The sequence below is a fragment of the Cydia strobilella genome, chromosome 25 (genome assembly GCF_947568885.1).
Source record: "Cydia strobilella chromosome 25, ilCydStro3.1, whole genome shotgun sequence".
Lineage (NCBI taxonomy): Eukaryota > Metazoa > Arthropoda > Insecta > Lepidoptera > Tortricidae > Cydia > Cydia strobilella.
Window position 1 is genome coordinate 5,065,378 of NC_086065.1, and position 16,254 is coordinate 5,081,631.

General features: G+C 38.7%; 2 protein-coding genes across 2 annotated transcripts in view; both read left to right on the forward strand.

The window, feature by feature from the left end:
- LOC134752924 (steroidogenic acute regulatory protein-like) overlaps window positions 1–11,425 on the forward strand; it is a 28,652-nt gene extending 17,227 nt beyond the window's left edge. The window contains exons 12-13 of the mRNA XM_063688707.1: window positions 6,828–6,940; window positions 7,966–11,425. Of these exons, the coding sequence (XP_063544777.1) occupies window positions 6,828–6,940; window positions 7,966–8,075 (223 nt within the window). The 3' untranslated portion in view covers window positions 8,076–11,425. The remainder of the gene's footprint in view (window positions 1–6,827; window positions 6,941–7,965) is intronic.
- A 1,852-nt stretch (window positions 11,426–13,277) lies between these two features.
- Window positions 13,278–14,474, forward strand: LOC134752716 (histone H1.1, embryonic-like). The gene has a single exon (XM_063688402.1). The coding sequence runs from the start codon at window positions 13,390–13,392 to the stop codon at window positions 14,059–14,061; it is 672 nt and encodes a 223-aa protein (XP_063544472.1). The 5' UTR covers window positions 13,278–13,389; the 3' UTR covers window positions 14,062–14,474.
- The last annotated feature ends 1,780 nt before the right edge of the window (window positions 14,475–16,254 follow it).

Here is a 16,254-nt window from a genome sequence, read left to right on the forward strand (position 1 = left end):
CACTGCCATCTATCGACATACTTTAAAACTAAAAATGAAGATTTATAAAAATACGTTTAAATGTATTTAAATATGGATAAATGATTTTTTTATTTGCATTAATTATTTTTATATGATTTTGACCCATGTTCTGTCACTGATATGCCTTAAAATTTTAAATAACAAACGAAACTGTCAACTCCCTCTATACGAGAGTAGCCCAAAACTAGTGGCGCCATCTGATCGAGAATCAAATTTTCGTGATTTTCGAGGCACGTTTTTTCCTTAGACTGTATCCATCTATTACGGAGTTATATCTATCTTTGGTAATATTGACGAAATCAGACAGTCAATATTCACTTCATCTCTAGAGCATCTACGCAACTCGACGATAACCCGAGACGTCACCTCTTTATCAGCTCATGCTATTTTTGCATTCTTAGTCATTATTCCGTTTCGAGCGAGGACTGTCATACGTCCAACTTTTATTTATTTTAATACTTTAAACCGGCGCAATATTGCCTACGATGTCAAACATTGCCTGCAAGTAATTAGTAAAAACGAAAAACCGCAACCGCAATTAAACAAAACGAATAGTGAGACCTTAGGAGTGACGAGGTAACGAGGTGTGCAAAAACAACGAGTTTTTATACATACAATTATTTAAATGGAAAAGCAGAAGAATATATATTTCACTGTGTATTCGCCGGAAAACTATAATGAAGATATCGAAAAGATATTATTACAGAAAGCTAAACCTTTTTTCGCTTCTATTGAGCACGGACGGGAAGGAAAACATAAACATCTCAACTTATTATACCGCAAATGTCACAGATATGTGTTTACAAGTCTTCATTTAAAATACCCTGCTATAAAACAGGTGAAATGTAAACACCTTAAAAATGTGATTAATTATATAACAAAAGAAGAAGATTGTTGGGTAATAATAAATGAATTGCCGGAACCGTTGGAGTATTATAAAAGGAAAGCAGAGGATAACGATATAGTGAACGCAGTGATTAGAGCAGAGAAAATGTATTGCTCAAACTGATTACTTTTAATTGTAAGGCAATCAAAAGATCCGTTGATTGCATCAGATACCTCTGTCAAGAGTCGGATATTATTGCCCTACAAGAAACTTGGCTTATGTCACATGACTTGGATTTTGTTCACGGCATCGACGACAGGTTTGGATGCACGGCGTCGTCCTCGGTTGACTCGGCGGCAGGCGTGCTGCGTGGTCGACCCTACGGCGGTCTTGCCCTTATGTGGAGAAAGTCTAAGTTCCCCAATGTGACCGTCATTGAGACTTCAAGTGACAGAATAGGCGCTATACGTGTAAATATAGGTTTGCGTTCTTTTTTAGTATTAAATGTATACATGCCTACTGACGTACAGCACCCTGTCGATAACCTACCCGAATATACAGAGTGCTTGGCTCGGGTAAGTGCCTTAATTGAAGAAAGTGAAGTGCAAGCAGTATATGTGTTAGGGGACTTTAACGCGCACCCGCAAGCTAGATTTGGCAGTGAGTTACTAAGTTTTTGTGAAGAACAAGATTGGTTTTGCGCGGACATTAAAAAACTTGGTGCGGAGTCAGACACTTTCACGTACATCAGCGAAGCGCATGGTTCCTGTAGATGGCTAGATCATTGTGTGACGACGAAAGCTGCTTGGGACACAGTTATGAGTGTGGACGTTATACAAGACGTTACCTCCTCTGATCATTTTCCATTGCGGGTTGTGTGCAGGTATAAGGGAGGAGTTGATGACTGTCAAGGAATCGTTGCGCAACCGAATAAAACGGGGTGAAAGAAATTCTAGTCAAACGAACCAGTATTATATAGAATGTAACTATAGATTATTAGAAATTAATGATTATTTTCCCTGTGATATCTGTGATAATAGTAATGATCTTAATTGTATATCAAAGTGTGTAAGACGAAAAGAACACATACAGTTTATATGTAGCCTATATACTGATATAGTAAAGACTTTGCAATCGTGTGCTAGCGTTACCTCTGATTCTCGTCTCGGTCAGTGTGGTAAAAAGAAACAGATAATAGGTTGGAACTTTCATGTTAAAGAAAGTCACCAAACTTATAAATATAACTTTAATCGCTGGTTGGTAGCTGGCAGGCCGACCACTGGGGAAACTTACGCAGATTTCGTTAACAGTAAAAAGAAATTCAAGGCTAAACTTAAATGGTGTCAAAATAACGCAGAAAGGATTAAAATTGACATCCTAGCAATGCATAGGAAAGAGAAGAATTTCGCGAACTTCTGGAAACAAACCAAGAAGTTTAGCTGCAAGCAAAGTTTACCAGTGAGTGTGGACGGTCTGCAAGACCCAACACAGATAGCCAATATGTTCGGTGAGAGGTTTAAGATCGTTCCTCAACCGGTGCCCGAGTGTATGCTGCAGAGCAAGCATCTAGAACCCGGATCTGGTATTAACCCGTTACTCCAATTTACGCCGGAGGATGTCAGTAAGGTGGTACAAACCACGCGCGGCTCGCCTTATAGAGCGCTTGTGCAGTGCACTCCCATAAATAATCGTAATGAAATTATAGTACCTACACTACCTAATTATTAAGTATATTACCATATATTACTGTTATACCTATCGTAAAAAAATTAAATATCAATTAAATAATAATTACCTTTATGTATTATAAGTTCATGGACAGCCTACTACTCTGTCTACTACTATAATTTCATAGGTAACGCGCGAAGCGGAGCGCTTTGGATTGCGCTCCTATGAAAAAATATTTAGTACATTCACAAATAGGAAATCCAATAAGAGTGAAAGAGAAATTTCACCACAGTCCCACGCGTGAAACAGAAGATTTTCTATGAAATATAAGGTAAATCCGGAGCGCCGCTCCGTAGGCCGGCCGTTTGACCTTGCACGCTTGCTGCACCCTCTCGCTGAATGCGCGCGCAGCCGAGCATTCCACGCGCCATGTTTTCACTTGTTTGTAAACACCTCTTAGTCAATTTTGAAGCACGCGCGGGAATAAAATTTTGACTTTCTTTCGTTGTAACTAATTAAATAAAAGTTTAAACGGCGAGTGCACATACATTTAGTGTTTAAAATGAATGAATATAACGTGACATTTATAAAAGAATGTGAAAAAACTTTACAAACTCGACTTGAGTTAAAAGCTAAAGGACCACCACGGCCCAACCTTGAACTTTCGCAAGTATGTTCGTCAAAAACAAAAACTTTTACGCGTGTGTTTAAATCGGATCAATATACAAAAACACCGTGGTTGTGTGGATGTGAAAACGAATAAACTATTTTGTTTTCCGTGTCTTGTGTTTGGAGCGGGCGCGGACGGCGGCGGTGAGTCTGCTTGGACTGAAACCGGTGTTAACGATTTAGCCCATCTTTCAATAAAATTGAAAAAAACATTCACAATCCCGAACTCATTTATTAAATGAACTGCAGTTGGCGTCTATAGGTCGTCAAGATATTCGCAAGGCATTAGATTCCGCATATCGAAAGTCCATACAAGAGTTCAATGACCGGGTTGACGAAAACCGTCATATTTTGCGACGGTTAATAGATTGTGTCGTATTTTGTGGAGCTTTTCAAGTTGCTTTTTTTGCAAGTTGTTTACCGCCACTGATATTCAGTTTTTTTTTTACTTTAAGTGAACGACCATAAAATATACCCACCAGCCGCCCCTGGTACAAACCATGAAACGAGGCAGATCACCGGGACATGATGATCTTGGTCTGGAGCATGTACTCGGAGCCGGTAAGGTATTGTATGAAAAACTTTGTTCTTTGTATAATATGTGTATTAGGTTTTCATACCTACCACCCGACCTCATGAAAACTATTGTCGTGCCTATAGCTAAAAACCGGAAGGGAGATACGAGCTCTTCGGCAAATTATCGTCCTATTTCCCTGGGTACAGTCATTGGTAAGATCCTCGAACGACTCTTGCAACTTGAACTGCATAAACATATCAATATTGACGACGCGCAGTTTGGCTTTCGTGCCGGTTTGTCAACAGATTCCGCTATCTTAAGCTTAAAACACACTGTTAACTATTACACCAGCCGTGGAACTTCGGTTTATGCGTGCTTCCTCGACCTGAGCCGTGCTTTTGACTTAGTGAATTATAAAATTCTCTGGGACAAATTGTACGGCTTAGGCACTGCGAGAGAGGTAGTGGAGCTGTTGAAGTGCTGGTACGGAGGCCAAACAAATCGTGTGAAGTGGGGCGACACGACTTCTAACAGTTACAGGTTAGAATGCGGTGTACGCCAAGGTGGGCTTACGTCTCCGGATCTCTTCAACGTTTATGTCAACGACCTAATAGTGAAATTGAGGGGCGCGCGTACTGGATGTCATCTTGGTGGTACGTGCGTCAACAGCCTCAGCTACGCTGACGACATGGTGCTGCTCAGTCCCTCAATTAAAGGCTTAAAAAAATTGCTTTTGGTCTGTGAGGATTATGTAAATTCTCACGGATTAAAGTACAATGTGTCTAAAACTGAAATGCTAGTTTTCAGGGCGGGAAGGGGTCCGGATTACGTGCAGGAGGTCAGATTGAATGGAGATGCGGTAAGAGTTGTAAAACAATTCAAATATCTAGGGCACATCCTAACCGAGGATCTCAAGGACGATAAGGACATGGAGAGGGAGCGAAGGGCCTTATCGGTCCGCTGTAACATGCTGGCGCGCAAATTTGGCAAGTGTGGCAACGACGTTAAAATAACTTTATTCAATGCATATTGCCAATGTTTTTACACTTGTCAACTTTGGACAGCTTTTCGACTAAAGTCGTACAGCAGCATGAGGGTGCAATACAATAATGCATTTCGCGCCCTCATGAGGCTGCCACGCTGCTGCAGCGCGTCCGGCATGTTTGCCGATGCGCGTGTGCCGGACTTCTACGCGGTGATGAGGGCACGTGTAGCTTCCTTTTGGGAGAGGCTGGGGCGCTCACAGAATGAAATTTTGAAAACCATTTTTAGGGATCCGGATAGCCTATTTTTCCGATATTGGCTGTCTGTACACCGAGATGAGAATCGGAAATAACGTCGTATGATGTACTTGTGACATAATTGCAATTTATTTATTGTAAGCTTAGTTAAGTAGTAATTAGTGTTAAATAGTGTAATTGTAGTTGTCTGTAAATTTTTCATGGGTGATCCTTGCCTGTTATTAAACGTTTTATTATTTATTATTTTATTCAAACACTTAGTGCCGTTGGTCTTTGGTCTATACAGGGTGGCTAAACAATAAGTGCATTCCCGGTGCCAGGGAGGTTTTGGGATTATACTGAGCAACCTTTACTATGGGACCAACCACGAAATAGCGAAAAAATTTTTTAACCTCCCATAGAAAATGGACCAGCCAAAATGTATGAAACAGCCAAATTTTTTTTCGCGATTTCGGGGTTGGTCCCATAGTAAAGGTTGCACAGTATAATCCCAAAACCTCCCTGGCAACGGGAATGCACTTATTTTTTTGCCACCGTGTATAAAAGTAGACACAAGGTGAATTTTAGTTTCTACTATGTAACTAAGTAATACTTTTAATAACCAAAATTGTTTTTATTGTATCTCGTAAAATAAAAATTACACAACAGTATTTGTTTCTTTATTACATCCCCCACTCTTTAAAGGTCTTTGCTATTTTGAGCTCAATGTGGCGTCACATTGTTTGCCATTGCCGTGTAAAAAAACCGGCCAAGTGCGAGTAGGACGCGTGCGCCGTACCATGACGCAAAATACGGCAAAAAATCACGTTTCTTGTATGGGAGCCCCTATTAAATATTTATTTTATTCTGTTTTTAGTATTTGTTGTTATAGCGGCAACAGAAATACATCATCTGTGAAAATTTCAACTGTCTAGCTATCACGGTTCATGAGATATAGCCTGATGATAGACATACCGACAGACAGACAGACAGTGGAGTCTTAGTAATAGGGTCCCGTTTTACCCTTTGGGTACGGAACCCTAATATTAGCAAATTCGAAAAATATAGGCGTAAACTTTTCTTTTTTTCGAAAAAAGAACAATGGTATCAACTTGGTAATGTTTTGAAAAGATATGTCCCGCCGAGTTACTTGCCGGTCCCATATTGGGATACCCACCATACAGTTTAGGAGGGATTTAAATCTTCTCGGGGCAGAGGTGTGGGGTTAGAGCCGGCGTAGCTTTATTTGACGTTCATAAGCGCATTGTAATATGCCTACTTGAATAAGACACTATCTTTAACTGTTTTTTGGATTAATAGATACTCAACTGACAATAAATTTATTGTCTGAATATGCAGAAGTTTTAGATGCCAATCGATTTAATTTCTGTCTAGGATCAAAATTTAGTTTTTGTTTTTTCATTTTTTTTTTATAGAAAAAACTAGCGATTCTCGCAGCTTGGTACGGGTAGTTCAACTAATTTACACAAAACCTTTACAAATTATACATATAAACCGTCCTCAAGGATCACTCTATTGAAATGTGAAAATCCTTTCAGTAGTTTTTGAGTTTATCGCGAACATACAGACAGACAGACGCGGCCAAACCGCGTTTTATAATATGTATTGATTGATGATAAAATAATGATTTCTTTCAGCGATACAACTACTGTCCGCGCGCGAATTCCGTGCACGGTTGAGGAATGTTAGGAATGTTGGGCGTCATGACAGAGTGGTGTCATTTTGTACGTACGGGCGCGACACCCCCCCCCCCCCCCTTCCTCGATCTCTGAATGCACGGATTTGGCGTGCGGACAGTACCTATGAATGCAGTTCCCCTGTAGGACCGAATAACTGCTATTTTGTGCTGTTACTTTGTTTATATTATTTACTTGTTTGTTTCCAGGGGTAACAACAAAGTGGGTTGTTGGTACTTGAAGCCAGTCCTGGTGAGAATGCCAGACGGTACAGAAACGTACCAAACGCAGTTCCAATGGCTCATGTGCTGTGATCTCAAAGGTAAGGCCATAAATGGTACAATAGTAATAGTGTGAACACAACAAAGGTTGGTATTTGAAGCCAGTCGTAGTGAGAATGCCAGACGGTACAGAAACGTACCAAACGTAGTTCCATGGCTCATGTGCTGTGAGCTGTGACCTCAAAGGTAATAAGACCATAAAAAGTACAACAGTAATAGTGTGACCACAACAAAGGTTGGTACTAGAAGCCAGTCCTAGTGAGAATGCCAGACGGTACAGAAACGTACCAAACGCAGTTCCAATGGCTCATGTGCTGTGACCTCAAAGGTAATAAGGCCATAAAAAGTACAATAGTAATAGTGTGACCACAACAAAGGTTGGTACTAGAAGCCAGTCCTAGTGAGAATGCCAGACGGTACAGAAACGTACCAAACGCAGTTCCAATGGCTCATGTGCTGCGATCTCAAAGGTAAGGCCATAAATAGTACAATAGTAATAGTGTGACCACAACAAAGGTTGGTACTTGAAGCCAGTCCTAGTGAGAATTCCATACGGTACAGAAACGTGCCAGACGCAGTTTCAGTGGCTCATGTGCTGTGATCTCAAAGGTAAGGCCTAAACAGTACAATATTAATAGTGTGACCACAACAAAGGTTGGTACTTGAAGCCAGTCCTGGTGAGAATTCCGGATGATACAGAAACGTACCAAACGCAGTTCTAATGACTCATGTGCTGTGATCTCAAAGGTAAGGCCTTAAACAGTACAATAGTAATAGTGTGACCACAACAAGGGTTGGTACTGGAGACAGTCCTAGTGAGAATGCCAGACAGAAAAACATAGAAAACATCCATGACTCAGGAACAAATATCTGTGCTCATCACACAAATAAATGCCCTTACCGGAATTCGAACCCAGGACCATCGGCTTCACAGGCAGGGTTACTACCAGCCAGGGCCAGACCAGAAACCAGATGTAATTATCTAGGTATTTAATGTATGTCTTTACCTATATTAAGAAAAGAACTTGATAAACCATTGCTAATATATTTTCCCGTATCGTTGCAGGTAAAATCCCTCAGTTCGTGCTGGACGCCGCCTTCGCCACAGTCATGCTGGATTACATCGTTCATGTCAGAAAATTCACAGCTGAAGCCAGGGCCAAAGGGTTGTTCTAACTAATATTATTTAACCCTAAGGGCCGGTACAGACGCACTGCAACCCGATTGCAATCTGTATGGAGACTTGCCAACTGCAACATCGGCGTGCAGTTCTCATACAGGTTGCACCCCACACTATGGCTGCTGCTAGACGCAACGTTGACGCGACTGCGTGCGACCAACCCCCTTATTCATAAAACTTTACTGGCCTGAATAAATATTGTTTTATCCCTTTCTTACAAATGCATAAGTCATAATGACAGAAAGACAAACAATAGGGTATTTTACTGACGAAACGCTTCATACAACACGGCATTACATCGTGACGTCAGCATGTAACGTAGCTATTGCTTAGAAGCCGTGGAAAACAAGGAAATTGCGATTTTGTCGGTGAAATATTGCGTTTAAGTATATTGTTTTTTTTTATACTACGTCGGTGGCAAACAAGCATACGGCCCGCCTGATGTTAAGCAGTCTCCGTAGCCTATGTACGCCTGCAACTCCAGAGGAGTTACATGCGCGTTGCCGACCCTAACACTCCTCTCCCTCGAGCTCTGGCAACCTTACTCACCGGCAGGAACACAACACTATGAGTAGGGTCTAGTGTTATTTGGCTGCGGTTTTCTGTAAGGTGGAGGTACTTCCCCAGTTGGGCTCTGCTCTAGATCTGGAATGACATCCGCTGTCCTGTGCCCTACCACACAAAGCGAGATGTCATTCACAGTGCCCATACCTCTCTTTTGGACGTAGTTTAAGGACATACCCGGACATTTGGTTGATATACAAAAAAAAATTATAACGTGAGGAATCGAATGATATCATTTTTTATTTTATTTGGAACTTTCAAGTTGTATTTATTTATTATTTTCATATTTTTGTTAAGTTTCCAGTTTTATTGTGATAAATTGCTCATTCACTATCCATTTAACTATAAATATATAGATTTAGTTATGAAATTCAACACGTGTCAAATACCCTATTCATAGCTAATTCAGGCCAGTAACGTTTATGAATAACGCCATAAAGATTTCAAAAGTAAAGATAATAATTCCGACTAAACATTCTCGTTTGGTGCGTAAAATAAAATAAAAGAAATTGGACATGTGGTCCTTAGTACGGTTACTGCATTTGCTGGCTACCTATTTGACAACTACTGTGGTTAAAATTCCAACCAAACCAAACCAAACTTTTGTATATATCTGTGAAAAAATCCAAAGCTCATTTTGAGTTTGGCTATCCGTAAAGCCCACTTGATCCATCCCACTAACTCGGGGTTACTGTTAAACCGTTAACCCAGTGTCAAATTTATCATTTATTTATTGTATTGTCATGTACATAATAGGTGTTACATAATATAAAGTCAGATCATGACACCCTGTAAGGGCACACAATAGTAATATTATTCTAGGCTAATTACATTTACTTATTAGTAATCAATTTAAATTAAAATAAAATAAATGACCGCAAATCTTAAAACTAAATCTAAGAATATATCGTCAAAAATAATTATATTGGTAAATGATTAATTGAATTGATTTGTCAGTTTATTATTAAATTTGTACTGGTAACCATGGTAACTCCAGATTTAACCGGTTAACCCCGGGTTAGTGCATGGTGCAAGTGGCCTTTAGACTCTAAATACGTGTATATAGTTAGTGCATTATATATTCTGCAACCAAATTTTTATTGTTTGGTTACGGTGACAGCTGTCATCTCAATAGGATATTTTGCGTTTTAAGGTTATACAATGTATATGGAGATGACCGCTGTCACCGTACCCAAGCTATATGAAAAATACTATAATGGACACAGGCGCCAATCTCTTTATTATTGTAGTTTAGTTTTCTAGTTCAGTTAGTAAAGTTTTTAAGGCCCACTTGCACTATCCCACTAACCCGGGGTTAAGCGGTGAAACCGTTAACCCAGTGTCGATTGTACTGGTAACCATGGTAACTCCAGGTTTCACTAGTTAACCCCGGGTTATTGGAATGGTGCAAATGGGCCTAAGCGTATGAAGTGGTCATAATGTTGTACACACTTTTCTCTCTAATATTTTAAGCCGTGTAGATATCATTTTGAACACTTCTACCATTTAGTTACTTTTGTTAACGTCGAATTTAATCGAATTTAAACTCAACGTCCTTTAAAGAGATATGTATAGTTTGAATCTTCTCAAATGATTGAACCATAATTTACTTTCTGTTCATAGTGTTCGTTTGTCTATTTTGATCTGTTTATTGTTTCATTCTCAATTGCTCAAAGGTTGACTGGAAGAGATCCCTTATAGGGATAAGTCCGCCTTTGTACATTGTATATATTTTTGTTCTTTTATTGTGTTTGTAATCTGTCTTATGTACAATAAAGTGTTTACATACATACATGATTTTTACGGCAAAGACCCTAATCTGAGTAATCTATTAAACAAAAGCCATTGTTTCTTTTGTGGGAGCGAGCGTGCCACGCGCTGAGACACAATGGCCACGCGCTCAGTCACAATGGTCACGCGCATGCATAAAAGAAACAATGGCTTTTGTTTAACAGATGTTTGCCGTAAAAATCATTGAGAAGATTCAAACTATACGATGGTTAAATAATTTTGCAATTAAGCTGCAGCTACACAGTACAAAATTTTTGCATTTTTAGGGTTCCGTACCCAAAGGGTAAAAACGGGACCCTATTACTAAGACTCCGGTGTCCGTCTGTCTGTCACCAGGATGTATCTCATGAACCGTGATAGCTTGACAGTTAAAATTTTCACAGATGATGTATTTCTGTTGCCGCTATAACAACAAATACTAAAAAGTACGGAACCCTCGTTGCACGAGTCCGACTCACACTTGGCCGGTTTTTAGGGTTCCGTACCCAAAGGGTAAAAACGGGACCCTATTACTAAGACTCCGCTGTCCGTCTGTCTGTCCGTCTATCACCAGGCTGTATCTCATGAACCGTGATAGCTAGAGCTAGACAGCTGAAATTTTCACAGATGATGTATTTCGGTTGCCGCTATAACAACAAATACTAAAAACAGAATAAAATAGAGATTTAAGTGGGGCTCCCATACAACAAACGTGATTTTTGGCCGAAGTTAAGCAACGTCGGGCGGGTTCAGTACTTGGATGGGTGACCGTTTTTATAGTTAATGGTACGGAACCCTTCGTGTGTGAGTCCGACTCGCACTTTGCCTGTTTTTTAATGTCTCGTTCTACATGTATATTACTAGTTTATCTACAGAACCAAAGTTCAAAAAAATGCAGTTATTGCACTGCTTTTATTTTGTAAGTTTCACCAATTATAGACTTAAGGTTAAAACGCTTGTATAAGGTATAAATAATACTTATTTTTTAGTGAAAATAAAAGATTTTTGTACTAATGCTTTGTTTTACTTAAATTAAATTTCTAGTGCTTTGTAAATTATAAAGTAAATTGCGAAGACGGAGCAGGAATCCTGTACTGAAAATTATACTGAAGATCACTCAAGATTATATTATATTTTTTATAACTTTAACTGTATCCTCCGTGTCCTATTGTTTACGTCGAAATAAAATGATTATATGCTTGAAAAAAAAAACGTATTAAATAGGTAGGTACTACCACAGTAATGTAGATACCATAAAAATACAGCTAATTTAAGTTGTTCATTCAAAACTTGATTTTGCTCTATTTAGTTTGTTTTATAAACTGGAGCTATATAAACTAATTACAGACCTAGATATACCTCATGTCATTGTATGTGCAAAGTTTCATTACAATCCCAACACGTAGTTTTAAAATGAGAAGGAAATTCTGTTTGTATGGGAAGGTTAAAATTCGGCCGAGCTTGCCGGGGACTTAAAATACCTAGTACATTATGATACAAGTGTGCTAAGTTGGTCATTACACACGCGTTTCATACGACGTTTTTCAGCACACTTGCGAGAAAAAAAAGAAACTCATATTAATCAAATTTAAATATTTTTAATAGTTAAAACAGTTAGTATTGTGTGTTTCATCTGTCATACTCGTACTGCCGGCCGGGCCGCGCACTGCGCAGGCGGTCGGGCGCGCCCGTGCCCGCCAGTCCGACCAATTATAGAAGGCTCCCTTTCCATGCATATTATTAGCAATCAGTTAGCTTCTTAACTCAGTCGGATAATATAATGAAAAAGCACGAGTGGAATAATACACTAAAAGAGCACGCGTGTTTAATATCTAGAATTATGAGCCAAAAATCGGTGGAATAAAAACGTCGTTTTGAGCAAGTGTGTTGAAAAAGTTATTTTTATTGTCATAAATTGTCGCCTTATATAGTACTTCCATACTTATATATATATATCTTTCTGTATATATATATACAGAAAGATAGGTATCCTAGAACTGTAGAATTTAATCTACCATTTTACGTAAATCCCGCCTATAACGATAGCGATGGCATGTCTTCTATCCCGCTCACGATCGCCGGATACATGAAGTGGGTAGTGGAAAATACAGCAATTCATGATTACCCTTCCGCGGAGCATCTTACTATGTTGCTGTTGAGAGTAGCACGCCCTGTCTTCTATCTCGCTCCAACCGTTGAATAAATACAAGCGCGTCGCCTGCGCGCGCCTCAGTTACGTCCGGCCGTCGATGTGAACGCATGCCCCATAGCACTCCCTCTCAAGCGAAGCGAATATGTTTCGTGACTGCCCGTTGTTGGACTAATCCTCCCACGCTGTGATCTGATGCATCACTCATGATACATAGTGGAGCGCCGTGAACGGGATAAGATAGCGTAGTAGTTTCCAATATGCTTTGGCGGCATTTTTTGAAAGCTTCATCTGACTCGGGGTTCCATTCGATAGGGGTCTTGTCATTTTTCTTGGAGTTGTGCAGATACTTGCCTCACTCCTCAGTTGCGCCCGGCCGTCGATGCGAACGCATGCCCCATAAGGTATTGGATTTTAAAAATAACGTAAGCGACAGTAATAATGAATATTAAAAATGCATCCACAAAATCAACCAAAATACTACAAAATTTAAGACTATTGTACTAATACTATTGAATAAAGTAATTACTTTGCCAAGCTTCAAGTGATACAAATACCTACTTAGTTCGTAACAATTCTTTTTTAATATTAGAGAAAAACACAGTCATGAGGGTAGAAATCAAACTTCAATTTAAAACTACCCGCGGCTCTCTTTACGGTAACGCTTCCTCCTTAACAAGCCAGCCAATCCAAATAGCCAATTCAAGCCCAAAACAAGCGCAAGACTTTGCTCAGCACTGTCAGACTCCGAAATTGAAATCGATCAAATACCTCCAAGGAAGCCCGTCAAAAAACCACCGAACAGCCCAAGGTCACGTTACGTTACAATGTCAGACTCCGACATTGATATCAAAAAAATACCTCCGATGAAGCCCGTCAAAAAACCACCGAACAGCCCAACAGAAGATTTACTAATTGCTCGTGAAAAAAAGGTTACGACAAAAGCTATGATCCACGAAGCTTTGACAGAACTTAAAACGAGAAAAGGAGTTTCAATACAAGCCATCAAGAAGTACATGGAAGAAAAATATTATGTTCAAACGGATAAACTCAAGTATCTGATCAAAAAAACCTTGAAGACTGGTGTTGAAGATGGCAGTATAGTGCAACTGAAAGGCATCGGAGCGTCAGGATCTTTCAAGTTAGCGCCTGTTAAAGAAAAAATTAAAAAGAAACCTAAAACCAAGAAAGAAAAACCTAAAACGGAAAAAAGTACTAAAGAGAAATCAAAAGATAAACCCACGAAAGATAAAAAAGAGAAAATGGTGAAGGAAAAAGCTATTATAGATAAAGTAAAGGCTGCGAAAAAAATCAAGATGGATGTAAAAGATAAGGAAAAGAAGATGGAAAAACCGAAAGATAAAAAGAAAGCTGATTTGAAAGAGAAGAAAACTAAACCGGCGGCAACTTCAGCTAAGAAGAAAGCAACCATGATGAAGAGGAAAAGCATAGGATCTATCATTAAACCGCCCAAGATGAAGCCGAAATTAAAAGCTTAACTATAGATTTGGAAAGCGTCTTATACAGCTGAAGGAGAGAAATTCTAGAAAGTGAAAAGTTACCAGAGAACATTAATTGTGACGAATTGACTGTGACTTATTTTTGCTTTCTTTTTGACAAAGCATCGCGAGTTGTTTTTAATTTGCTATGCGAATTACTATTAAAATCTTGTTGTAATTCAACTTATGTAATATATGTATAGTAAAATTTATATTTAGTGATTTTAATGATAATCAACATGTGTCTACTCTATATTGAACTTTGTATTGTATAAGATGGTGCAATATTGCAATGCGAATTATTATAAAAATGTGCAATGGGACTCGTTAATTGAAATGTTGAATAATGCGAATTTGTAACATATGTCGATAAGTGTATAGCCGTGTAAATAAAAGAGTATAATGCACTAAAACTTGTTTTATTCTAAACCCACATCTAATTAGGTACCTACCTATATGTTATTAGAGCTAGAGTTAGACCAAGACAAGTCTGCAACGATTTTAAGTGTCAACGTCTTATTTAGACGTCAATCAATCAACCAATCTTTAAGTAGTATGGCTCCATCGGTACTGTCGATGATTTCGCCAACGTCAAAGTGGGATCCAAGTGGGATCGAATTAATATTTCTAGATTTTCTTCAGCCAGTGTACGGTAAATAAAATTATGGGCCTCTAGAGCTCTAGCCAGACGGTTAGAGGTAGAAATACCAAATGCTCTTAGAGCACGACGTTGTTCGGTAGTTATTGTTGTTGTTGTCTCGTAAAACCGATAGCTGGATTTTACGAGAAGCACGTGGACTACCGGCCGTTGACTCCAAAATGGTGGTTAAACACGCTTTGAGATTAATTCTCCATTCACTGCACACTACCAAATTAGATTACTGTATAATAAAGCTATCGATATTACACTTTAAACAATATTAATGAACAAAAAATAAAGGAATTAATCACGATGCTAACTATCAAGATGGCGCTCGAACCGGAAGTCCTAGAGCTAGAGTTAGACCAAGACAAGTCTGCAACGATTTTAAGTGTCAACGTCTTATTTAGACGTCATAATTTTATAGAAGTTTGACGTTTAAAATAACGCATTACGTGTGCTATCAAAATCGTTGCAGACTTGTTAGACCACTTAAAAGTCTTAAAACTACCTAACAAAATTAGAAGGTGACAGATATCTAGGGCCCACTATATCTAGATAATGATTTAACTATTTAGATGGTTAAATTTTATTGCACAAATCACAAAATGTAATGGCGAAATTAATGCACAATGGCATTCTGTACAAATAAAATGTAATATTCTCTAACAGTAAATACCATAGATAAACAAAGACTTATAAATGGTGCCAGGCACACTAACAACGCACAGAAATACTTTCCACCATTACCGAGGGTAAGTTGAAAATTATTAATATAAAACTACCACCAAGATATTCTTGAGATAATGGATTTTTATATAACACAGTAGGACGTGAAGAACTGCAACGGAACACTGTATAGGTTTTACTTACACTAAAGGTTGGGTGAGTTGGCTTGGTTTTAAATCATAAATGCGCTTCTAAGACTTTGTGTTCATAGTTAATGTAACTTAGAACAGCCTGTCATTTGTTGCACTGTTTGGTATCGATTGTAACTTCAGTTAAATTAATCACATCACGATATTAACCGATAGTTGTGTAACCTGAAGGAAGAGCGGCGCCACCCAACACAGGCATTTTGCTTACATCACCTTATATTATGAAATAAGTGTGTCTTACGCAATAAAGAATTTTGAATTTTTTTGAATTTTGAATATTATTTAAATAATTGTAGATATATATTATTTTACCATTTTTACCCTCTGTAAATATAGCCAACATAGCATAAGGTTTTGCTTGCACCTCTTTTTAAATAAGGAGAAATATACTATACTAATAGTTGTACCTATAGCTTTAGCGTTAGTAGGGGTAGCTAAAATTGTAGTATAGGGTAAAGAGAAATAGAGCCGGATTTCGTCTGGCCGACTAATAGCCATGTTAAAAAAACGGCCAAGTGCGAGTCGGACTCGCGCACGAAGGGTTCCGTACCATTACGAAAAAAACGGCAAAAAAAACATGTTTGTTGTATGGGAGCCCCCCTTAAATATTCATTTTATTCTGTTTTTAGTATTTGTTGTTATAGCGGCAACAGAAATACACCATCTGTGAAAATT